The 24,847-nt window shown below is 41.7% G+C and overlaps 1 protein-coding gene across 6 annotated transcripts in view; it reads left to right on the forward strand.

Moving 5' to 3' along the window:
• The first annotated feature begins 6,124 nt into the window (after positions 1–6,124).
• Positions 6,125–24,847, forward strand: part of RBL1 (RB transcriptional corepressor like 1) — an 84,524-nt gene continuing 65,801 nt past the window's right edge. For 3 of the 6 annotated variants that reach the window (XM_036244996.1, XM_036244997.1, XM_036244998.1), the window contains exons 1-9: positions 6,289–6,344; positions 10,017–10,150; positions 14,760–14,960; positions 15,470–15,534; positions 15,637–15,765; positions 15,875–16,035; positions 18,784–18,833; positions 19,511–19,697; positions 21,805–21,971. In XM_036244996.1, coding sequence (XP_036100889.1) covers positions 10,026–10,150; positions 14,760–14,960; positions 15,470–15,534; positions 15,637–15,765; positions 15,875–16,035; positions 18,784–18,833; positions 19,511–19,697; positions 21,805–21,971 — 1,085 coding nt within the window. In that variant the 5' untranslated portion in view covers positions 6,289–6,344; positions 10,017–10,025. Of the gene's footprint in view, positions 6,345–10,016; positions 10,151–14,759; positions 14,961–15,469; positions 15,535–15,636; positions 15,766–15,874; positions 16,036–18,783; positions 18,834–19,510; positions 19,698–21,625; positions 21,632–21,804; positions 21,972–23,311; positions 23,398–24,847 lie in introns of those variants that run through there. The other 3 variants (XM_036244995.1, XM_036244999.1, XM_036245000.1) reach the window with 3 other exon arrangements.

Consider the following 24,847-nt stretch of genomic DNA (forward strand, 5'->3'; position numbering starts at 1 on the left):
TAAATTTGATTCAAATGCTGATAGTGAACTCATGAAGTACTGAGAAAGAAAGTTACATGATTTCAATGCTGCTTGAAATAAAATTAGACTAGTAACTAAATATAAAATGGATTGGAAGAAAAAGGTATAAAATGTTGAGACAACTAGAAACTGGTGGAGGAGGAATTCACAACCTTTAGTGATTAGGTGTAGGGGATAAAGAAGCAGCACAGTGACAACAAAGCGGACAGCAATCAGCTGGGTTTTTTTGGTGAGTATGGCAGTACGATTTATTGAAAATCTATGACAGTTTAGTTACTGTCCAAAATGGGGGAGGAGAGAGTACTGCTTAAATCTGCTTTATTTCATAAGAGAAATAAGGAAACTAAAGAGTGTTTTCCTTTTATCTTGGCCTCATTTCCAAGGCCTGTACTTCCTAATAATTCAATTCAGGACAGTCTGAGAATTACAACACAGCAAAAAGAAAAGTCATAGAAGCAAGTGATTGATTGGATGTTTCTCTCTTTCTCTTCCTCCCTCTCCCCCTCCCGCTGTATCTGAAAATAAATGCAAAAATGTCCTCGGGTGAGGATAAAAAAAAAAAGAGTTCCAGATCAGGTGAATCAAGGGGCTAGGGGATGAAAATATAAGGCTTTACATAGATAGGATATGACTTATGGAAAGTCCAGATTCAGACTTTAGGAGGAGAAAAATAAAGAATAATGTTTCTCAGTTATTGTTTTTTTGATAGATAACCTTTGAGAGGTGTTTATCTTATTCTTGGATCATTTTCAAGCCAGCAAGTCAGTTCAAGTCTGGATGATCTGAAAGTCACAGCAAAGGAAGAATCAGTATCTTGCACATAGCAGGCATTCAGTAAACATTTGTGGAATGAAGAAAAGAAAGATTTTCAAGAGTCAGTAAGCATGAACTGGAAAAAGAATCAGGAGAATCAAATCTAGCAGTAAAGAAGAAATGGGCTATAGTACATATACTGCAACTGGCTGAAAACCAAACTACTAAAAAGATGAAAAATGGGGCAATGAATCTCTAGTTTTGTTTGGTATATAATTTCTGAGAGCTGTTACCTATTATCTTGGTTTCTTTTCAAGGCCAGAATTACCCTCTGCAGTTCAGATCTGGGGGGGGGGGGGGGGGGGGTTGATTAGTTATGACAAAGGCAAAAATCTTGAGGCTTCTCAGCTCTTGTTATCTTGTCTAGGACCAGCTATGAAAGCCAGGATCCCATGGGGAAGACTGACTTTTACTCTATTTTTCCTAAAAAAATTCCAACCATGATGTTTGCATTTGACTGATCCAGTGATTATTTCTCAACAATGACACAAACCTTTACCACTCTACTGCCAGTTGCTCTATTTCCACTCAGTAGAGCACCTGGTAGGTTTGTTGAAACTAGATGTAAGGTGGTCATCTTCCAGACAGGAGCTATGACAGGACCTATGAAGTGGAAGGTCAAGCTCTCAATTTCTGGCTTGACCAACTTTTCCAGGGCCTGGACACATCAATGATCTCTCATTCTCTCTCATTCTCTCTCATTCTCTCTCTCTCTCTCTCTCTCTCTCTCTCTCTCTCTCTCTCTCTCTCTCGTTAATCCCCATGCAAGGATATCCCGAGGATATATTTTTCTATTGATTTAAGATAGAGTGGAAGTGGGGGCAGGAAGAGAGAGAGACAAAAACATTGATGTGAGAGAAAGACATAGATTGGCACTACCCCAACTGGAGTCAGGGATCAAACCTGCAACCCAAGCATAAGCCCTTGACTGGTAATTGAACCTGAGACCCTTTACTCCATGGGCTGATGCTTTAACCACTGAGCCAAACCAGCCAGGGCTCTCACTCTCTCTCTCTCTTTTTTTTTTTTTTTCCATTTTTTGTTCAGATAGAGTGGGAGGGAGAGAGAGAAACATCGACGTGAAAGGGACACATCGAGTGGCTGCCACCCGCACGACCCAGGGACAAACTGCAACCGAGGTACGCGCCCTTAGCAGGAACCAAACCGGGGTCTCTTTGGACCGCAGGCCGACGCTCTAACTGCTGAGCCAAACCGGCCAGGGCTCTCACACTCTCTTTTTATCTCCACTCTCTTTCTGGCTGTTTCTGTCCATGATTATTCACAGGCTTGTGTTTCCCACATTCCAGAAAATATCCTTTCTTTTGCCTCTTCTCCACAAAACTTCTTAAAGTTTTTACTTCTTACTTCAACTTTCTGACCTTCCATTAGCCTCTTGGCCATAGTAATATGGCTACCACTCCCTCTGTGCTTTGGCAAAGGTCACTAAAAACATTTGAGCACTCTCTCCCTCTCTGAAGTGCACCTGTGCCTTTCCCTTTTCTCCTTTTCTTCCCCCCAGGCATGCTACCTTTGTCTTTCTCTTTCTTAAGCTCCAAGGGCCCTTCTTCTGCCTCTGTAACTTGTTTCCCTAGCATACGCAGCCCAGCTGGCTCACATAAAAACAAAACAAACAAAAAAATATATGAATGATAATATATGCAGTCTTTGAATTCTTCATCCTATTTGAATTTTCTGCAATGCTGGATTCTATGGAATACTTCTTTACTTGCTCTTTGTTTTTATACCTCTCTGGTCAGTTTGTTTGTTTGTTTGTTTGTTTGTTTGTTTTCATTCACTCTCCAAATTCTGACTATTGCTTAAGTGTTGGGTTTCCTAAAGCCTCTTCTCATACGATCACACTCCCTGATATGAACCTCCTCCTTTAGCTTTAGGTACTGGATGTACTGCATGAATATTCTCAAATTCTCTTGTCCTGGCTGTCTCTCCATTCCTGGAGCTCTCCTTCTTTTAATATAAAAAAACTTTTCTCTTTTTTAAAAAAATGCTTTTTTCTTTATTGATTTTAGAGAGAGAGGAAGGGAGAGGGAGAGAAACATCAATGAGAGAGAACATTCATTGACCACCTCCTGCATGCCCCCCACTGCGGATTTGGCCCACAACCTGGGCGTGTGCCCTGACTGAGAATTGAACTGGTGACCTCTTGGTGCATGGGTCAACGCTCAACTACTGAGCCACACTGGCTAGGCTGCTTTTTGTTTTAAAACCAAACTTTATTTAAACTTTTGGATTTTGAAGACTGTAAGAAATAGTGCACAATCCATTTTCTCTCAGACTAAATGTCAGAGATCAGATTTATGGACTCTGTTTCAAGGCCCAGGAGGAGTCCTGTATGCTGCTCTGAGTAGTAGGTGGGGGCGGGGTCCTCTCTGGAGCCAGAAAGCACTAAGTCTCTTGCAGCAAGTGATGGAGCTCTCTCTTAAATAAGTGCAGTAGTTTCATTTTTTATTTAAAATTTTTTTTCTTTATTGATTTTTAAAGAGAGAGGAAAGGAGAGGGGGAGAGAAATAGAAACATCAATGAGAGAGAATATTGATTGGCTGCCTCCTGCATGCCCCACATTGGGAATTGGGCCCACAACCTGGGCATATGCTCTGACCAGGAATTGAACCAGCGACCTCTTGGGGCATAGGCCGATGCTCAACCACTGAGCCACACTGGCCGGGCACACAGTTTTATTGGAATACAAATGAGCCACTACAAGATGACTTTCATCCATCTCACTCCCTCTAATCCTGACATTTCTTTGCTGACAGGAAAGGGAGTAAGGAGGAGGGATGATAATCCTTGTTACAGACCCCTTGGCACTGGAGATAGACTGCCCATAAGTAATTCTCTAAATAAGTAAAAACTCATGGGAAGAGAGTCTGTGCAGACGCTAAGTGCTGAGAGAAGAATGAGATGATCCTGAAGTCAACTGCAGCAGTAGCTTCTAGAAGGAAGCAGAGTAGGAAGTACCACATGGGTAGTTCAATTTGAGTTTGAATTGGGGGGGGGGGGTTGAGTTTTTACCCATTTGAGACCAGCTTGCAGTTGGTCCCCAAGTCCCAATGGGCCACCTTCCAGGGTCCAGTAAGCTCCTCTTAAACTTCTGCAAGCATCCCAAACAAACAGTTCGAGAACTGATCTGACCCCTCTGCTTGTACTCCCACTCTAGTTAACAGCATCACCTTTCACCCTCTTGACCCAGATAGATGGAAACCTGTTATTGGGGACTCCTCCCTCGTCAGCAGTGTCCCCTTCAGTTCCAGGCCAGAGACCTCTCTACAGGCTTACTCCTTCTTATGGTAGACCAACCCCCTACCAACTCCATACCTCTACTCTCTACCCCATCCAATCGGTGTGTCACAATGCAGCCAGAGAAACCTGTCTAAAACACGCATTGATCATTCGTCACCTTCTTTCATTAAAACCCCCACTGATAATGTCCAGGCTTTTAGTGGGGCATATGAGGTGTTCTGCAACCTACCTTGACCTGTCTTCCATTTTCATCTCTGGTGACGCCTTCCCTCATCCAAACAACAATGGGCTCTTTGCAATTTTTCAAGCACACATGCTAAGTATGTACTAAGTACCAACTACAAGCCAGGAACTTATTATTAGTTTTTTCATTCTCACCCAAGGACATTTTTCCATTTATCTTCAGATAGAGTGGGAGTGAGGTAAAGGGAGGGAAAGGGAGAGAGAAACATCGACGTGAGAGGGACACATCGACTAGTTGCCTCCCGTACAACCCCGACCAGGGCTGGGGACAAACCGCAACCAAGGTACATCCCCTTGGCCAGAATTGATCCTGCGACTCACTGGTCCGCTGGCAGAGGCTCTACCGCTGAGCCAAACGGGCCAGGGTCTAATCTAAACTCTGGAATACAGTGAACATGAAAGGAAGGCCCTGTTCTCATACAACCCACATTTCAGTAGGAAGAGCTAGTGAATAAACAAATGAGACCATTTCAGATAGTGATAAAGTGCTATGAAGACAAATGGGGTGGAGGGTGAGGTCAGCTATTTTAGGTACAGTGCTCAGGGATGGCCTGAAAAGGCGACATTTAATTTAACTTGAATGATGAGGAAGAGCCAGACAAGCAAAGATCCGGTGTAGAGTGTTTGGGGGTGTTTGGATAAAAAACACCCATATCTGATCACTTAGAATTTTTTTTTTTTTTTAAGGCAAGAGGAATCTTTTGAAGGCTCTTGATTGAAGGTGTGACATGCTCTGATTTACCTTTTAAAAAGATCACTCTGGCCCAGCCAGTGTGGCTCAGTGGTTGAGCCTCAATCCATCCACTAGGAGGTCACTGGTTTGATTCCAGGTAGGGGCACATGCCCAGGTTGTGGGTCAAATCCCCAATGGGAGGCCTGCAGGAGGCAGCCAATCAATGCTCTCTGTCATCGATGTTTTTCTCTCTCTCTCCCTCTCTAAAATCAATAAAGAAAAAAAAGATCACTCTGGCTCTTCTTGAAGCAGCGGTTTTGGTGGAGCAAACGGGTAGGCTTCTTACCAGTTCCATGCCTTCAGGCTTATGCTCAGGCCATTCCTCAGCCTGGAATGACCTCACTGGGGCAGTTCCCAGGGTCCAGGGAGCTGAAAAGAGGCCCCGTCACTGCATTTCTAAGTCCAGACCAAGCCTCGTTTAGTGATCAAGAAGAGATGAGATGTCCCCTAATATCCTGGCTTCACCAACACTTCGGTCATTACAAGGGGCCACTCACTGGGCGCAGGAGACACTGAGGACAGGGGTGCAAGTGCCGAACCCTCGCCCCGCTGTCCAGGGACCACTGTTTTCTGGTCCTTCCTCCCCGTCCTAACCCCAGGGGCAAGTCTCCGACTATGTTTGGCGCCGCAGAGCAGTGACACACCAGGCCCACGAGTTGGCGGGACAGAGGAGCCTTCTCCTGAAGATGAACAAGGCCACCTCGCCATAGACAGCCCAGCCCTACCCAAGACAGAAAGTCGCCCCGACGAGGGCGGCGCCGCCGGCTTCAGGGCGGTATCTGGACTACAACTCCCAGCAGACTCTGCGGCGAGGTGCTGATCCCTCCGCTCCCAATTTGTCCCGCCGGCTGTGCCCACCGTTGCCCTCCAAGAGCCAAGTCCAGGATTTTTTTCAGGACCGGAGCTCCGTCATCTTATCACATTTCCTAAGAGGGACCGCTTGGAACCCTGGAGGAGAGACGGACTTTTTTGGGGAGAAACGCGGATGCAGACCATCGAGGAGCGGTCGCTCTGAAACTGAGATTTTCGCGCGCTTTGGCGCAGGTGGTTGTGGGTAGCGCGCCCTGGAGGGAGAAAGAGCCGGGGGTTTGCGATCGCGCCTCCCGGAGGGCCTGCAAGGATGTTCGAGGACGAGCCCCATGCCGAGGGGGCGGCGGTGGTCGCCGCGGCCGGGGAGGCGCTGCAGGCCCTGTGCCAGGAGCTGAACCTGGACGAGGGGAGTGCGGCCGAAGCCCTGGACGACTTCACCGCCATCCGGGGCAACTACAGCCTAGAGGTGAGCGGCGGCAGGTGGGGCGGCCGGACCCTCGCCAGGCCCCACCCCGGCTCCGCCCCTACCCTTCCCTCTGGGGCGGTGGGAGTTTCCCCGCCGTAGAGGGTCGCCGCCGGCCGGGCGCCGCTGAGTGCCACACTGGAAGGGGTAGTGTAAATTGTTCTTTTTTTTTTTTTTGTTAGGCGGGAAAGAGAAGTTCGGAAAAGGAGCGGCTTGTCCAAGGTCACAAGCTACTCAGGGGTCCCCTAGGCTCCAGACCAGACTTCCCTCCACCCCGCCCAACGCCACAAACGCCGTGGCATTGCCCTTAAATCTGTTTTTAGAAAAAACAAATACTATAATGAGACAAGCTCAAATGAATGTGCGCCAAGACATCACTGCGCAGCGCTTTAAATATGTCATCTCACTTCGTTCTCCCCGCAACCCCTTGGACACGTTCTGTGATCCCCATCCCCCAGATGCGAAGCTGAGCCCCCAAAAGGTTAAGTTACTTACTTGCCTAAAGTCACATGGTTGGCTGGTGGAGAAGGAGTCCACCGATTAACCCCGCCACCCTCCCGACTGCCAAGGGCGCGGTCTGGGCGGCCCCCTCCGCAGCGCGGCGCTGCACAGCAAGCAGAGCAAAGCCCGGGTTCCTCCAGCGCTCTCGCAGCTCCGAGCTCTTAGATTGTCCTGATGCTTCAGCGCCCTGTCTCTGTCTTTCACTGCATATGATAGAAAAGAAAATAAATGTAGGCTATCATTATTAGATTTCCTCCTACTGTTCTTGCATGTGAGCTTCACAACAGCCCCGCGAGCACGGTAAAGCAGTGAGGATCATACCTGCTTTCCAGGTACAATCAAGGCCCAGATGATTATCTTGCCCTGGGTCATTCCCTGAATTATTATACGACCCCAGATAAGCACGAGTTCAGTGTAGAGATAAGAGTTGTGATGGAATGTGTTTCAACAATTACTCCAGTGGCCTCGAATTCAAAGGCTTTCATGGTCCAAGGGGGCTGGATTCCCATGGAGTGCCCCGCTGACTCACTACCCAGTGAAATCATTGCTGGATTTAAAGGGCCATACCGTTGGAAATTTAGAGTTGAGTGTTTGTGTCTATATACAAGGGGAACGCACCCAGGAGAGATTCTTGAATGTCTCTAGGGTAGGACTGGATAGGCTGGGTAAAGGACAGCGGTCTGCATCTGTGGGTGGCATGACTGCAAAGCTGAGGAAAGAATAGGAAAGTAAGGGATATTATGAATTATGGCCTCTCAATGAAAACAAACTGGTTTTTTGTTATTGTTGTTAATCCTCACCCAACGATATTTTTTCCATTTATTTTTTTAGAGAGAGAGTGGGAGGGAGGGAGGGGGAGAGAGAAAGAGAGAAAGATCTGTGTAAGATAGACACATAGATTGGTTGCCTCCCCCACTCCACCTCCAACACAGGTACCTGCCCTTGACCAGGAAGCAACCTCAAGACCCTTCAGTGGGCAGACGGATGCTCTGTCCACTGAGCCACAAGGGCCAGGGCGAAAAAAACTGATTTTTAAAAGCCTGAGAAAGCATTTGTGACATCCCAGATCATTTGGTCTTAGTAAATAAGCACTTACTCAGTGCCAGCTCTAGTGTAGGCATTAAACTAAGCATCTCTTTCCGGTTCTGAATATGCCAGGCTTGTTCTGACTTACGTGCTTTCTCCATGCCATTTCCTCTACCTCAAAACTTTTCCCTCACTCCCCTTTCTAGGGAAAATTGAAGAGCTGGATCTCCAGTTAGGCAGAGTTGGCTAAGACCATCTTAAATGTTGGATTTAGAAAACATAGGTGTGTGAATTAAGATTTCGTGGGGTTTTTTTTTTTAATTTTTTTTTTATTGCTACTGTAAATGGCTTTTTTTTTTTTTTTTTTTATCCTCACCCGAGGACATTTTTCTATTTTTTGTTCAGAGAGAGTGGGAGGGAGAGAGAGGAAGAGAGAGAGAGAGAAACATCGACGTGAAGGGACACATCGAGTGGCTGCCACCCGCACGACCAACCAGGGCCGGGGACAAACTGCAACCGAGGTACGTGCCCTTAGCTGGAACCGAACCCGGGTCTCTCCAGACCGCAGGCGGACGCTCCAACCGCTGAGCCAAACCGGCCAGGGCGGTGGCCATTCACTTCTGCTCACCCCTTTTGGATTATTACAAGACATCTATTCATCTTCTTTTTTGTTGTTATTAAACCTCACCTGAGGATTTTTTTTCTTTTGATTTTTAAACAGAGTGGAAGAAAAGGGAGGGAGAAAGAGAAAAACATCAGTTGGTTGCCTTCTTCATGACCTGGTTGCATGACCCTGACTGGAGCCAGGAATCGAACCTGCAACCCTTGACCGGAATCAAACCCCACACCCTTCAGTCCCCAGGCCAACACTCTAACCACTGAGTCATACTGGCCAGGGCTCTATCAGTCTTTTTATCCTTTGAGAATCTGGTCTTAAAGAGAATCTGCAGAACAGTGAATACCAATAGTTGTGCTATGAGATTTATGTCTAATGCTTAATCCTTAAATTTTATGTATAGTTCAGCAATGAAGTCATGAAGTAATTCTAGCTTGGAGATATGTCAGATCTAAGAGAATTAAGTGTTGAATTCTCAAATGTCACCTTTTTTGTAGCATTGTAAAATGAGATAGCTGCTAAAATAGAGAGCCATACTTACTATTTTAAAGACTGGGGTAAATAATTCCCCCAATTTTTACTTCACAAAAATGACAGTCTCCTTTATGTTGTGCAGATAGGTATTAATTTTTAAGTGTGATTCTCTTGTCATCTTTCTATTCTGTTCTTTCCTTTCTCTGCCAAACTGGTTTAAAAAATGGTAGCGCCCTGGCCGGTTTTGCTCAGCGGTTAGAGCGTTGGCCTGTGGTCCAGAGAGACCCGGGTTCGGTTCCCGCTAAGGGCACGTACCTCGGTTGCAGTTTGTCCCCAGCCCAGGTTGGTCGTGCAGGTGGCAGCCACTCAATGTGTCCCTTTCACTTCGATGTTTCTCTCTCTCTCTCCCACTCTATCTGAACAAAAAGTGGAAAAATGTCTTCGGGTGAGGATTAAAAAAAAAAAAATGGTAGAAAACCCGACTGGTGTGGCTCAGTGGTTGAGCATTGACCCATGCACCAAGAGGTCACCAGTTTGATTCCCAGTCAGGGCACATGCCCAGGTTGTGGGCCCAATCCCCAGTGTGGGGCATGCAGGAGGCGGCCAGTGGATGTTCTCTCTCATCGATGTTTCTGTCCCTCTCTCCCTCTCTCTATAAAAATCAATAAAGAAAAATAAATAAATTAATTAGTTTAATTAAATTTAAAAAATGGTAGAAAGGAATTTCAGCATCATCAAGGCCATGACTGGTTTTTAAAATTGAGAAAGCGGATGCTGAGAAATTTTAAGGGAACTCTTTCAATAATATATTTAGGGTGTAGGTGAGAGATCTAGTTTTGGATTAATACTGATTTGGCGTGTTACACAGGACTGAGAGTAAGAAGTTTTATAACCATTACTGCAGCTAACTAAGCTTTGTGACCTTGGGCAAATACTTCACCTCTCTGGCCTGTTTTATACAGAATTAATATTAGACCAGATAATTCTAAGATCTCTTCTGGTTCTAGAATTCAAGCATTTTAACATAATATATTCATTTTGCTGTTTGTTTTTTACAGGGAGAAGTCATGCACTGGTTGGCATGTTCATTATATGTTGCATGCCGCAAAAGCATTATTCCCACAGTTGGAAAGGGTATCATGGAAGGAAACTGTGTTTCACTTACCAGAATACTACGTTCAGCTAAATTAAGGTAAAGCACTTTGAATTTTCAAACATTGTTTCATAAGTCCTAAATTCAGTTTTAGAATTTAATTTCTCTTTAACTTATTTTATTTTTTATTTTTATTTATTTATTTTTCTTTTATTTAGCAATAATTGCGCCTCGGATAAACCTCATTGGCTATGATACTGCCACTGCGCAAAGCTAATTTCTCTTTATTTTAAAACATTTAACTTTATTCTATTCATATAGATACTCTTTTTTGTTGTTGTTAGTCCTTACCCAAGGACATTTTTCTATTCATTTTTTTAGATAGACTGGAAAGGAGGGAGGGAGAGAAGAAGAGAGAAAACCATTGATGTGAGAGAGACGCTTCAGTTAGTTGCCTCCTGCACAACTCTGACCAGGTGGGGGATCAAACCTGCAACCCAGGTATATGCCCTTGACTGGAAATCAAACCCGAGACCCTTCGGTTCAAGTGCCAACACTAACTGCTGAGCCAAACCAGTCAGGGCTCATATAGATATTCTTTTCCAGTTCTCCTTCTATTACCTTTTTTCCTCAAATTTTTACTTCAGCCTAAGGCCTCTGTACTAAATCTTTTTATCTATAATTTTTTAATTTTTTAAAATTTGGAAATAATTTCAAGCTCAAAGGATACCGATATACCCTTGATCCAGATTCACCTATTAATATTTTACTTTATTTGCTTTATCATTTGATCTTTCTCCCTTAAATAATATTTTTTTCCTCAACCATTTCAAATTAAGTTGTGTACATTATAGCTCTTTACACCTAAATACTTAAGTGTATATTTCCTTAAATAACTGCAGTACAGTTATCAACTCCACCTAAGTTAACATTGATATAATAATGTTATCTAATCATCTCTATTCTAGTTTTATTAGTTGATTCAATAATGTTCTTTATAGCTTTTTTTTCCTTAGATACAATCTCCAATCTAGAATTAAGCATTACATTCACTTGTCTCTTTAATTTCCTTTAATCAGGAATATTTCTATAATCTTTGTCTTTTAGGATATTGACATTTTTGAAGACTATAATCCACAACTACACACTCCCTTTTTTTTTTTTGGTACGTGCCCCTAGCGGGAACCGAACCCGGAACTCTGATCCGCAGGCCGACGCTCCAACTGCTGAGCCAAACTGGCCAGGACCCCACTCCCTTTTTAAATACATTGTTCCTCATTTTGGATTTGTCTTGTGTTTTCTTATAATTAGATGTAGGCTCTATGTTTCTTTTCCTTTATTTATTTATTTATTTTAAGAGAGAAAGGAAGGGAGAGGGAGAGAGAAGCATTGATGAGAGAGAAACATCTATCAGGTGCCTCCTGCACACCCCCTACTGGGGATTGAGCCTTAAACCCTGGGTATGTGCCCTGACTTGGAATCGAACCCTTGATGTCTCAGTGCATGGGACGATGCTCAACCACACTGGCCATGGGTAGGCTCTACATTTCCAAATGGAAAACTCCATAAATGATTCTGTGTCCTTGGTGTATCACATCTGGAGGCTTATGATATCTATCTGCCTCTCATTGGTGATGTTAATTTTGATCATGTACTCAAGGTATTGTCTACTTATATCCTGTGTAGTTAATATTTTTTCCCTAGAAACTACTGAGAAATCAGTGGATCTTGGCTGTAGCTTTTATTTGCCTCTAATATCAGCCATATGGAACTAATGCCTGAATACAAAACAAGAGAATTGGAGTGATCCAGATCCTGATGGTCTCTGTTTCTTGTGTAATATCTGTGACAAACTATTTCAGTTGGTTGTCTATTTACTATCCTGGTTTTCCAGGATAGAAGAGAAATAAACTTTAAAGCCCTATTCAGAGAAGAAAATTAGGTATCTGTTCATGTAAAATTTAAAAAAAAATTTTTTTTTTATCCTCACCCAAGGACATTTTTTTTGTTGTTCAGATAGAGTGGGAGGGGGAGAGAGAGAGAGAGAGAGAGAGAGAGAGAGAGAGAGAAACATCGATGTAAAAGGGACACATCGAGTGGCTGCCACCCCCACGACCAACCAGGGCCAGGGACAAACTGCAACCGAGGTACTTACCCTTAGCAGGAACCGAACCCCAGTCTCTCTGGACCGCAGGCAGACGCTCGAACTGCTGAGCCAAACCAGCCAGGGCAAAAAAAAAATTTTTTTCAGAATAATTTTAGTATCTCTAAATGGAAAAATAATAAAGTCAAGGCACATTTTTAAAGTTTAATATTAATTTTTTTTCATTAATGAGAAAACTAAAATATAATTAAGGTTGATGCTGTTTAGGTAATTTTTCTTTTTTTAATCCTCACCCGAGGATCTTTTTTATTGATTTCTTTAGATAGAGTGGAAAACAGCCTGGCTGGTTTGGATCAGTGGTTAGAGTGTTGGTCCTCAGACCAAAGTGTCTTGGGTTTGATTCCAGTCAATGGCACGTACTTTGGTGGTTCGATCCCCGGCCCTGGTTGGGGTCCTGTGGGAGGCAACCAATCAATGTGTTTCACATCAATGTCTCCTTCTCTCTCTCGCTCCATCTCTCCCTCCCTCCCTTCCACTGTATTCGAAAGTCAGTGGAAGAATATCCTCGAGTGAGGATTAAAAAACAGATAGAGTGGAAGGAAGCGACGAAGAGAGAGAGAAACATCGATGTGAGATAGAAACATCAATAGTCTCTTGCATGCACCCCAACTAGGAATCGCACCCACAACCTGGATATGTGCCCTGACCAGGAAATTGAACCTGCCACTTTTTTTTTATTTTTTTTATCCTCATCCGAGGACATTTTTCCATTTTTTGTACAGACAGAGTGGGAGGGAGAGAGAGGAAGAGAGAGAGAGGGAAACATCGATGTGAAAGGGACACATCGAGTGGCTGCCACCCGCACGACCAACCAGGGCCGGGGACAAACTGCAACCGAGGTACGTGCCCTTAGCGGGAACCGAACCCGGGTCTCTCCGGACCGCAGGTGGACGCTCTAACCGCTGAGCCAAACCGGCCAGGGCAAACCTGCCACCTTTTGTTGTTTGGGAAAACACTCCAACCAACTGAGCCACACTGGCCAGGGTCCATTTTAACCACTTTTAAGTGTACAGTTCAGTGCCAATAAATGCATTTACATTATTGTGCAACCATCATCACCATCCATCTCCAGAATTTTTTCATCTTCCCAAACTGAAACTTTATAACAATTAAATAATATCTTCCTTCATTCCCTTTCTGCTAATGCTGGGTAACCTCCATTCTACTTTCTGTCTTTACAAATTTGACTGGTCTATATGCTTTATATAAATGGAATCAAACAATATTTACCCTCTGTGACTGACTTATTTCATTTAGCATAATGTCTTTAAGGAAGGACACAGCATATGAATACTTAGCATAATGTCTTTAATAAAATGGCTAATTCAAAAGCTAGGGAAGACAAATATTTATTCTTTTTGTTAAATTAAATGTATTGCGGTAACACTAATATAAATTTTAGGTGTACAACTTTATAGTATGATATCTGTATACTTTACTGTATGCTTACCACCTGAAGCCTAGTCTCTTCCTGTCACTATACCTGACCCCCTTTACCCTCTTCATCCTCCTCCAACCTCCTTTCCCCTCTGGTAACCACCATTCTGTTGTCTATATCTCTGAGTCTGGTCTTCTGTTTGCGGCTTTTTGTTTTATAGTCTACATATGAGTGAAATCATATACAGTTCTTGTCCTTTTCTGTTTGACTTATTTCACTTAGCATAATACTCTCAAACCTATATATATATATTTTTAATCCTTATCCGAGGACATTTTTCCACTTTTTGTTCAGATAGAATGGGAGGGGGAGAGAGAGAGAGAAACATTGATGTGAAATGGACACATCGAGTGACTGCCACCCATATGACCCAACCAGGGACGGGTGCAAACTGCAACCAAGGTGTGTGCCCTTAGTGGGAACTGAACCCGTGTCTCTCTAGACTGCAGGCCGACGCTCCAACCGCTGAGCCAAACTGGCCAGGGCTTAAACCTATTTTTTTCTAATGAACTTGGAAGAGCTTATTATGGTAGGAAGTAAGTGCTAAAAATACGTTGTTCTGGCCGGTTTGGCTCAGCGGTTAGAGTGTCAGCCTGTGGTCCGAAGAGACCCAGGTTCAGTTCCCGCTAAGGGCACGTACCTCGGTTGCAGTTTGTCCCCGGCCTTGGTTGGGTTGTGGGGTGGCAACCACTCGATATGTCCCTTTCACGTCGATGTTTCTCTCTCTCCCACTCTATCTGAACAAAAAATGGAAAAATGTCCTCGGGTGAGGATAAAAAAATATATATATATATGCTGGGGCCCAGCCGGTGTGGCTCAGTGGTTGAGTGTCGACCCATGCACCAAGAGGTCGCCAGTTCAGTTCCCGGTCAGGGCACATGCCCGGGTTCTGGGCCCGATCCCCAGTGGGGAGCATATTGGGGGGAATGAAGGGGGCGGCTAATCAATGTTCTCTCTCATCAGTGTTTCTATCTCTATCTCCCTCTCCCTTCCTCTCTCTCTAAAATCAATAAAGAAAAAAAATTTGCATAAATACAAAAAAAAAGTTTCCTTTTCCATCCATTATATGGACTCATTTTAAAGTTGCTTTTTTTCTATTTGTTTAGTTTAATACAGTTTTTTAGTAAAATGAAGAAGTGGATGGACATGTCAAACCTGCCACAAGAATTTCGTGAACGTATAGAAAGACTAGAAAGAAATTTTGAGGTGTCTACTGTAATTTTCAAAAAATTTGAACCAATTTTTTTAGATATATTTCAAAATCCGTATGAGGAGCCACCAAAGTTACCACGAAGCAGGAAGCAGAGGTGAGACCCTTAATCTTTACATCATTGACATAAAAATTATGATATAAAGTTACTAAGGGAATTTGCATTTTTAAAAGTCTGCTTTTTACCAGAGGTATCCATCTCTAAAAACTTAAGTTTCTATTAAAATCCATTTGTAATTACTTATATCTGGAAATTCGGGGTTTTATTTACACTTAAAAAAATTTTTTTTTATTTATTCCTCACCTAAGGATACTTTTCTATTTATCATCAGATAGAATGGGAGGGAGGGAGAGAGACAGAGAAACATCGATGTGATAGAGCCTCATCTCCTAGTTGCCTCCTGCACGACCTGACCAGGGCTGGGACCAACCGCAACCGAAGTACACGCCCTTGGCTGGAGTCGAACCCACGACCATTTATCTGCAGGCCAACACTCTAACCGCTGAGCCAAACCGGCCAGGGCTGCTGTTTTAATTTAAATGACAGCTGTGGAATGATATTTAGCAAGTCAGTCATATAAAAAGTACTTTTTCTCCCTTTTTTAGGAGGAGTCCTTGCAGTGTTAAGGATCTCTTTAATTTCTGTTGGACACTCTTTGTTTATACTAAGGGTAAGGTGATACTTTCAGTGGTTTTACATTTCTGCTGTGGGAACTTGATGCTACTTGATATGAGAGGTTTCTGGTTTTTGTATCCCTTTTTTTCTTACAAAGGAAATTTTCGTATGATTGGAGATGATTTAGTAAACTCCTATCATTTACTTCTGTGCTGCTTGGATCTAATTTTTGCCAATGCCATTATATGCCCAAATAGACGAGACTTGCTAAATCCATCATTTAAAGGTAAGGCCTTATTTATTTTTGAAAACTGATTATCAGTTTTTAGAAAAAGAATTTAAAAAGTTGATCATATTCTTTTTCCCCTGTTGCTCTTCCTACCCTGTCAAACTAGGTTTGCCATCTGATTTCCATACTGCTGACTTCAGGGTTCCTGAAGAGCCTCCCTGCATCATTGCTGTACTGTGTGAACTGCATGATGGACTTCTAGTAGAAGCAAAAGGAATAAAGGAGCACTACTTTAAACCATATATATCAAAACTCTTTGACAGGAAGGTACTGTGCTTATTACTAGATGACTGATTTTTAGGGGTTAGCAGCAGCAACCTCAAAGGAAAAGACAGTGTTTTATTTATTTATTTTTTTATTTTATTTTATTTTTATCCTCACCTGAGGACATTTTTTGTTCAGGTAGAGTGGGAGGGAGAGAGAGGAAGAGAGAGAGAGAGAGAGAGAGAAACATAGATGTGAAAGGGACACATCAAGTGGCTGCCACCCGCATGACCGACCAGGGCCAGGGACACACTGCAACCAAGGTACATGCCCTTAGCGGGAACCGAATCCAGGTCTCTCGGGACCGCAGGCTGATGCTCTAACCACTGTGCCAAACCGGCCAGGGCGACAGTGTTTTAAAGACTCAGAGTCAATATTTCCAGGTCTCAGTTTCTGCCATGATAAAGAATTCGCCTGTGATCTTCTGTGATGTGAGAAACTGAGCTTTTAAAGAATGTGACCAACTATATATACTGTCAAGTAAAAACAGTCAGAGGCAACTGAAGAAGGTTCTGATAAAGAATTATGAAAAACAGGAAGTTAGAGTAAGCTAATTTACTGCCACAATTTGAATAATTCCTGGCTGTTTATTACAAGTAGGATGGTATATAACAGCTATAGCTTTAATTCCTTATAAATAGAGCAGAAAATCCCTTATAGTTTTGTAGACACTTGCAGGCTATCTGCATGCATTTTGGGGTTGTTGTTTTTTTCCTCAAGAACTGCCTGGCTGGTTTGGCTTAGCGGTTAGAGCATCGGCGGCCCGCGGCCCAGAGAGACCTGGGTTCGGTTCCCGCTAAGGGCACATGCCTGCGTTGCAATTTGTCCCCAGCCCTGGTTGGGTTGTGCGGGTGGCAACCACTCGATGTGTCATCCCTTTCATGTCGATGTTTCTCTCCCCCCACCCCCAACTCTATCTGAATAAAAAATGAAAAAATGTCCTTGGGTGAGGATAAATTTAAAAATAAATAAATAAATCCATGCATTGTTTAACAATGTTATAGTAAAAGAAAAGAATATACTTAGCTGTTTCTATATTTATGAAGTGGCTCATTCCTTTGGGACTCAATTTTTTATTTCCGCAATATTCAGCTACTTAATCCAGCTAGGTTTTGAATTTTTTCTTTTGTAAAAAAGGGGATTTGGATTAGGTCATCACTGTGGTCCCTCTCTGCCAATATTATGAGATTTTTCTTCAAGCATAAACTCTTTTCTAACTGAATTATTTGTCTCTTACACAAACTTGTATTTAGTTTTATATTTCCTAAAATATATTTTTTTCTGTGTGTGTGTGTGTGTGTATCATGTTAAACATCTTCAGCAAACTTAAAAAAATTTTTTTTCTCTATTGACTTTAGAGAGGAAGGGAGAGGGAGAAAGAGATAGGAATATCAATGAGAGAGAACGTTAGCCACCTCCTACATGCCCCCCACTGGGGCTTTGACCCACAACTTGGGCATGTGCCCTGACTGGGAATCGAACTGGCGATGGTGCCTGGGTCAACGCTCAATCACTGAGCCACACCAGCCAGGCTCTTCAGTTAACATTTTTTTTATCCTCACCCAAGGACATTTTTCCATTTTTTTTGTTCAGATAGAGTGGGAGGGAGAGAGGAAGAGAGAGAGAGAGAAACATCGACGTGAAAGGGACACATCGAATGGCTGCCACCCACACGACCCAACCAGGGCCAGGGACAAACTGCAACTGAGGCACGTGCCCTTAGCGGGAACTGAACCCAGGTCCCTCTGGACCACAGGCCGACGCTGAGCCAAACTGTCCAGGGCTCTTCAGTAAACTTTTAAAGAAACTCAAGGCTTATGTCTGTTGTACTCTGCAGCACCAGCACACTAGTGGCCTCTGGGTATGGTGACTGTATGTCTTGGTTTGTTTGGATTATCTGGCTTTGGGCTGTTGTCTTAGTATAATTATTATAGCAGCTCCTTTTGCTTCAAAAGTATCTTAGTTCGGACAGTGGTTCTTCTTCCCATGGGCCACAGATGTTTTGTTTGGCCTATGTAGGGTATTCTCTATTTCATTTTTACTTTGTTCAATTTTTATTTAAAGACCTGTATAAAAACCTTTCAATAATTAGAAGCTATGGTAATACTGGATCAGAATTTCTACATGACTTTATATGGGTAACTGTTAAGCTAAATGATAGTCACCTCTTTGAAGATGGGAAATACACTTTCTGTAATCATCATTTATTGAACCCCGACCCCTGAGGGTATTTGAGTCTGTAACTCTTGATGTGTAGTACACAAAAATATTAACTGGTGAGTTTTCCTCTCACCAGTGATAGTACTTATATGTCCTTTGAATCTTTTGCTTGCCCAACACATTAAGTATATGTTTGTTTCCTATCTCCATAGACAGATGTTTGAAATTGGACAGCTTTCATCAGAATCACTAGGGAAATTTGCAAAACTATTGCCTCAACTCAGGCCTTGAGGTCCATCAGTTTGCATTTTAAACAAGTTCCCCTAAATGATTTATATATCACTAAAGTTTGGAAACCACTGCTATAGACTAATATTAAAGTATTTTCAAAACTTGACTTCAGATTTTTTAAATATTTTATTTACATGCTTATTTAGTTTTACTGGTCTGAAAGAATATTTAGTAATTCTGTTTTGTGTTTGTATGATTTATAACAACTACCAATGTGAAAATTTAGATAAATATTATGTTTTTATGTGCATGCTAATATGCTTAGTTATATGATGTCACATAATGACCTTTTCTTCCCAGATTTTAAAAGGAGAATGCCTCCTGGACCTTTCAAGTTTTACTGATAATAGGTAAGTATTTAACACTAATGGCATCTGGTATATTATAGGCTGTGCATAAAAACTTGTTGCAATTTGTTTACTGAAACATTATATTCAAGTTCCTACTGCTTTAGTGACATTGAGTGGGTGTTGTCACTAAGCCTTGTCCTTAAATATATTTTGAACCCATTGACACTTAAGACAGCTGACTTCTGTATTTGAGTTTTTATTCTTTCATTAATCAAATGTTTGCAAATTCAGAATGTTCTTGTATTTATTTTGTTGTTGTTGTTAATCCTCACCTGAGGATATTTTTCAATTGATTTTTAAATAGAGTGAGTGGAAGGGAGGGAGAGAGAGAGAAACATTGATGAGAGAGAGACACTTTGATTGATTGCCTTCCGTATGATCCCAACCAAGGCTGGGGATCAAACCTGCAACCAGGTATGTGCCCTTGACCAGGAATTGAACCCTCGACCCTTCGGTCTGAGGGCTAATGCTCTAACTGCTGAGCCAAACTGGACAGGGCCAGAATATTCTTATATTTCAAAGCCACTATTTTCTCAATGATCCGATCTTAATTAGGTTCAACTAGATTAAGTATATATTCTCTTTACTCACCTTTCAAAGTAATTTATTACTGTGTATCTGAAGGTGAAGAATGTTAATAGGAATTTGCAGCTTAAAGTAATTAATTCTCTTTTCAGCAAAGCAGTGAACAAGGAGTATGAAGAATATGTTTTAACTGTTGGTGATTTTGATGAGAGGATCTTTTTGGGAGCAGATGCAGAAGAAGAAATTGGAACTCCTCGAAAGTTCGCTGGTGACACCCCATTAGGAAAACTGACAGCACAGGCTAATGTGGAGTGTAACCTTCAACAACACTTTGAAAAAGTAATATAACTTAGACTGGCCTCAATCTTAAATGATCTTTTTCTCTCTGTGTGTGATTCTACTAACAGCAGAAGCATCTTTCGAGTTAAATCTTGAGTTTTTTTCTACTAATTTATATTTCTCATGAAAGCCTTAAAGGGTAATTTTTTAAAACTTTGGCATTTAGTATTTTTATTGCATTTCTTGCTATTTTTCATATTTTGGATATATTTTATCAGAATGCCTGAGTTTTTCAATAGAGTATATGTCTTTTGACATAAAGGATTTATGCTTCGTTACTAATCTTTCTTTTAATCACTAGCCAGTGTTCTGCTGCTTTAAAATTTAGTTTAATTTTCTACCCATGACAAACAATGTGGTCTTCTTGAACTTTAGCCTAATAAGTGTAAAATGGATCGGAGGATAAGGTTTAATAGAAAAGTCACTAGTCTAGAACAGTGATTTTTCAACCTTTTTCATCTCATGGCACACATAAACTAATTACTAAAATTCTGCACCACACCAAAAATATATTTTTTGCTAATCTGTCAAAGAAATAGGTATAATTTCAGTTGATTTACAAAATAATAATAATAGTAATTGCCCATGCTTTCTTCTCCAGAGTGGCTTTTTAAAAAATCAGGTACCTAGCCTGGCCAGTTTGGCTTGGTGGTTGAGCACCGACCCATGTACCAAGAGGTTGCCAGTTCGATTCCTGGTCAGGGCACATGTCTGGGTTGTAGGCCAAATCGCTAAAGGTGGACATGTCGGAAGTGGCTAATTGATGTTTTCTCTCATCGATGTTTCTATCTCTCCCTCTTCCTTCCTTTCTCTCTAAAATCAATACTAAAAAAATTTTCTTTTTTAAATCAGGTACTTATACTTGTATATAAAGATTTCTGGCCCTGGCCGGTATGGGTCAGCGGTAAGAGCATCCGGGTTTGATTTCGGCCAAGAGCACGTACCTCTGTTGTGGTTTGTCCTCGGCCCCAGATGTGGTTGCGCACGTGGCAACCAATTGATGTGTCTCTCTCACATTGATGTTCCTCTTTCTCTCTCTTCCTTCCATTCTCCCTCCAGCTCTATCTGAACATTAATAAAAAAATATGCTCAGGTGAGGATCAAAAAAAATAAAATAAAATAAAAAGCTCTCTGGTAGCATGAATTAACTAGTCAGGCCCTGGACGGTTTGGCTCAGCATTTAGAATGTTGGCCTGTGGAACTAAAGGTCACAGGTTCAATTCCTGGTCAAGGACACATACCTGGGTTGCAGGTTCAATCCCTGGCCCTGGTTGGTGTCATGCAGGAGGCAACCAATTGATGTGTCTCTCTCTCACATCAGTGTTTCTCCCTCCCTCCCTTCCACTCTATCTAAAAATCACTGGAAAAATATCCTTGGGTGAGGATTAACAAAAAAAGGGGGGTGGGGTGGGGAGAGGTCAGCGCCTCTGATTAAATAATCAGATATTGAATGTTTTAAAAATTCTTGTGGCACACTGGTTGAAAATCACCGATCTAGAAGATAGAAAACCTGTTTTAATTTAAGTTCTGTCATTAACTTTGTCAGCTTAAACAGGGTTTTTAACTTCTCTGTGCCTGTTGCCTCATATGTAAAATGAAAATGTGTATATTATTTTATGGTTTTTTTTTATCCTCACCTGAGGACATTTTTCCATTTTTTATTCAGCTAGAGCGGGAGGGAGAGAGAGGAAGAGAGAGAGACAGAAACATCAACGTGAAAGGGACATATCGAGTGGCTGCCACCCGCACGACCCAACCAAGGCCGGGGACAAACTGCAACTGAGGTACATGCCCTTAGCAGGAACCGAACCCGGGTCTCTCTGGACTGCAGGCCGACGCTCTAACTGCTGAGCCAAACCAGTCAGGGTGAAAATGTGTATATTATTTTTAAGTGAATGTTAAGACGATAAAATGTGAGATTATGCTTTGAAAAAGTGTTACTCAAATGTAAGGATGTTATTAGCATTATATTGCTAAAAATTTGGTGGTAACCAGAAGAGGGGTGAGTAGCCTATTAAATATGAATAGAAAAGATGGTATATGTAATTAAAGACCTAATAAGGGGGAAGGTAACTTTTTAATCTCACAGATTTTTCTTTTATGACAGAAAACATCATTTGCACCTTCTACCCCACTGACAGGACGGCGATATTTACGAGAAAAAGAAGCAATTATTACTCCTGTTGCTTCAGCCACTCAAAGTGTGAGCCGCTTACAGAGTATTGTGACTGGACTGAAAAATGTACCAAGTGAACAACTTATAAATATTTTTGAGTAAGTTCAATACTATTAATTTTCTACATTATCTCTTTTAAATTAGATTTTGTATTCCATTCTGTATTCAGTATATTCAGAATTCTTAAGATAGTGGATATATATCTGGAAAGTGTTACTATACCATTTTTGTTATAAAATATGTTAACCTTAAATCAGATAGAAGTATCTATTAAATATTTCATATAAATATTCATATTATTATAGACTTTCAAGGCTCAATATATCTGGAAGGTTATTTAGCCTTGAAATTCCACTCTCATAACGATCCCTAAGTTCTGCACTATTTTTCTTTTTAAATATGTTTATATTGACATTTTAGAGAGAGAGAAAAATATCAATGATTGAGAAACATTGATCAGCTGCCTCCAGCATGCCCTCTATTGGGAATTGAATCCGCAACCCAGGCATGTGCCCTGATCAGGAATCAAACTGGGACCTCTCAGTCCATGGTAGTACGGTCAATCCATTGAGCCACACCGTCCAGGCTGTTTTCCTTTTTACATTGGCTTTAAATGGGTTCAATCTAAATGTTTATCAAATGGCTCTGACCAGTTTGGCTCAGCGGTTAGAGTGCTGGAGCTTGGACTGAGGGTCTTGGGTTTGATTCTGATCAAGGGCACATACCTGGGTTGCATGTCTAGTTAGGGTCATGAGGGAGGCAACCAATCGATGTGTCTCTCTGACATCAATGTTTATCTCTTTCTCCCTCCCTCACACTCTGTCTTAAGATGAATGGAAAAATTTCCTCGGGTAAGAATTTGAAAAAAAACACAACACAATAAAATGCTTCTTAACCAGCAATAGGGATGACATAGTATCAATTCAGCATATGTTCATTGTGTGCCTCCTGGAGCTGGACTAAACAGCTAATAAGGTAACTACTGTGTCTGACTTTACAGAACTAATTGTCCTTGAAAGACATAGAAAGTAAACAGGCGATTATACAATACATCAGAGCTATATTGGAGGAAGAACAGAGCTCTATAGGTGTTTAGAGGAGATCAAGATTTTTAAATTGATTAGAATATTAAAAAGGTAGATTGAATTTGATTTGTATAGTTTACCTTCTTGTATTCTTTTCTCCAAATTACAGCCTTTTTTTCAAATTTCGTAGTGAGGTAAAGTGGAACTTGGACAGATCATTCAACACATTTGAACCAAAAAACAAAACTTGTGTTTTTTTGTTTTTTTTTTAATTTCTTGCTTATTTCAAGCAAGAATTTTTTATCAGAGCAGCTGCCAAAAAAACAAAACAAAACAATTTTATGAAAAATAAAGCTGATAATTTTTTATTCTAAGGAGTTCTTTGTATTTTATGCTTTATATATCCAGTATAGGTCCTGGAGAAAAAGAAATATTTCATTAAAACTAGAGATACTTTGTATAGTTGAAGAAAGGGCTGAAACGTGAAAAAGGAGAAAAGGTAAGAAAAGGCAGACAAAAAAAAAAGGAATAGGAAAAAGTGCGATTCCATTTTTTTTGTTTGTTTTTTGTTTTTTATCCTCATCCGAGGACATTTTTGCATTTACCTTTAGATAGAGTGGGAGGGAGAGAGGAAGGGAGACAGAGAGAGAAACATCGATGCGAGAGAGACACACCGAGTGGTTGCCACCCACACAACTCCAACCGGGGTGGGGACAAACTGCAACCGAGGTACATGCCCTTAGGATGAACCGAGCCTGGGACTCTGGTCCACGGGCGGACGCTTTAACTGCTAAGCCCAACAGGCCAGGGCTCCATGTTATTTTTGAATGTCTCTATTAACAGATCATATTTTCACAGCTCTCTGTTCCTTCAAGGTTTAATACATAGTCCTCAATTTCACAGCATTATGGTTTAGTAGAATTCTAAGTAGTGTGCCTGTATCTTACCACTTCCATTCCTTTCCCTGTGAAATGCACATCTTAACACCTACCTCACAGGGTTATAGGAAAGGATCACATAAGATACTGTGTGTGTGAAGATGCTCTATAAAATCATAAAGTGCTTTGAGCATGTTAAAAGAAAAAAGAGCTCCTGGCCAGTGTGTGTCAGTTAGAGCATCATCCATGCACCGGAAGGATGCAGGTTTGATTCCCAGTCAGAGCACATACCTAGGTTGCAAGTTCGATTCCCAGTGGGAGTGCATACACGAGGCACTGATTGATCTTTCTTTCTCTCTCTCTCTCTCTCTCTCTCTCTCTCTCTCTCTCTCCCCCTTCTCCTCTCTCTAAAAAAAAATCAGAAAAACATATCCTCAGGTGAGAATTTTTTTAAAAAAGAAAGAAAAAGAGGCAAGTTTCCTAGTAAAGATGGGAAAATGAAGCCAGATCAGAGAACCTTCTTTCCTAATATCTAATGAAATAAGAGAAGAATAAGAACTAGCAAACTATTTACCAGCAAAAACCAAATGAGAAAAGGGATCTATCATGCCATAAATTTCCAAAGTGGTGGTCAGCAAAGAAATGGATGATTCTTATATGCCCATCCCAGATGTAGAGAGAAATAAATGAGATGCATAGATAGATGGGTAAAAAGTCATAGAACCCTTCCCAAGTGAAAGTCCTTATATACCACCACCAAGATCTTGGCAGAAATGTGAAAAACTCCCAGGGCCTGCCATTTTCCAAGGTTTCATGATGATTTGGGGACAAATCTTCATAGAACTAGAAGATATCTGGGGACATTTGACTAAATCTCAGAAGAGAAAGCAAAGTCCTGGTCCTCCAACAAAAGCTAAACATACCACCAGCTGAGCTTTACCCTTACTCCCCAAACCTTCAGTCTACAGAAAAGTGGACAGAACAATCCCCAGCCTCAAACACAGCTCAGAATTTAAGCAGATGATAGGTAAGGTAAGAAGACCATCATGAAGATCTTTCTTCCTAGCATTT

The sequence above is a fragment of the Molossus molossus genome, unplaced genomic scaffold (assembly GCF_014108415.1).
Source record: "Molossus molossus isolate mMolMol1 unplaced genomic scaffold, mMolMol1.p scaffold_m16_p_6, whole genome shotgun sequence".
Classification (NCBI taxonomy): domain Eukaryota; kingdom Metazoa; phylum Chordata; class Mammalia; order Chiroptera; family Molossidae; genus Molossus; species Molossus molossus.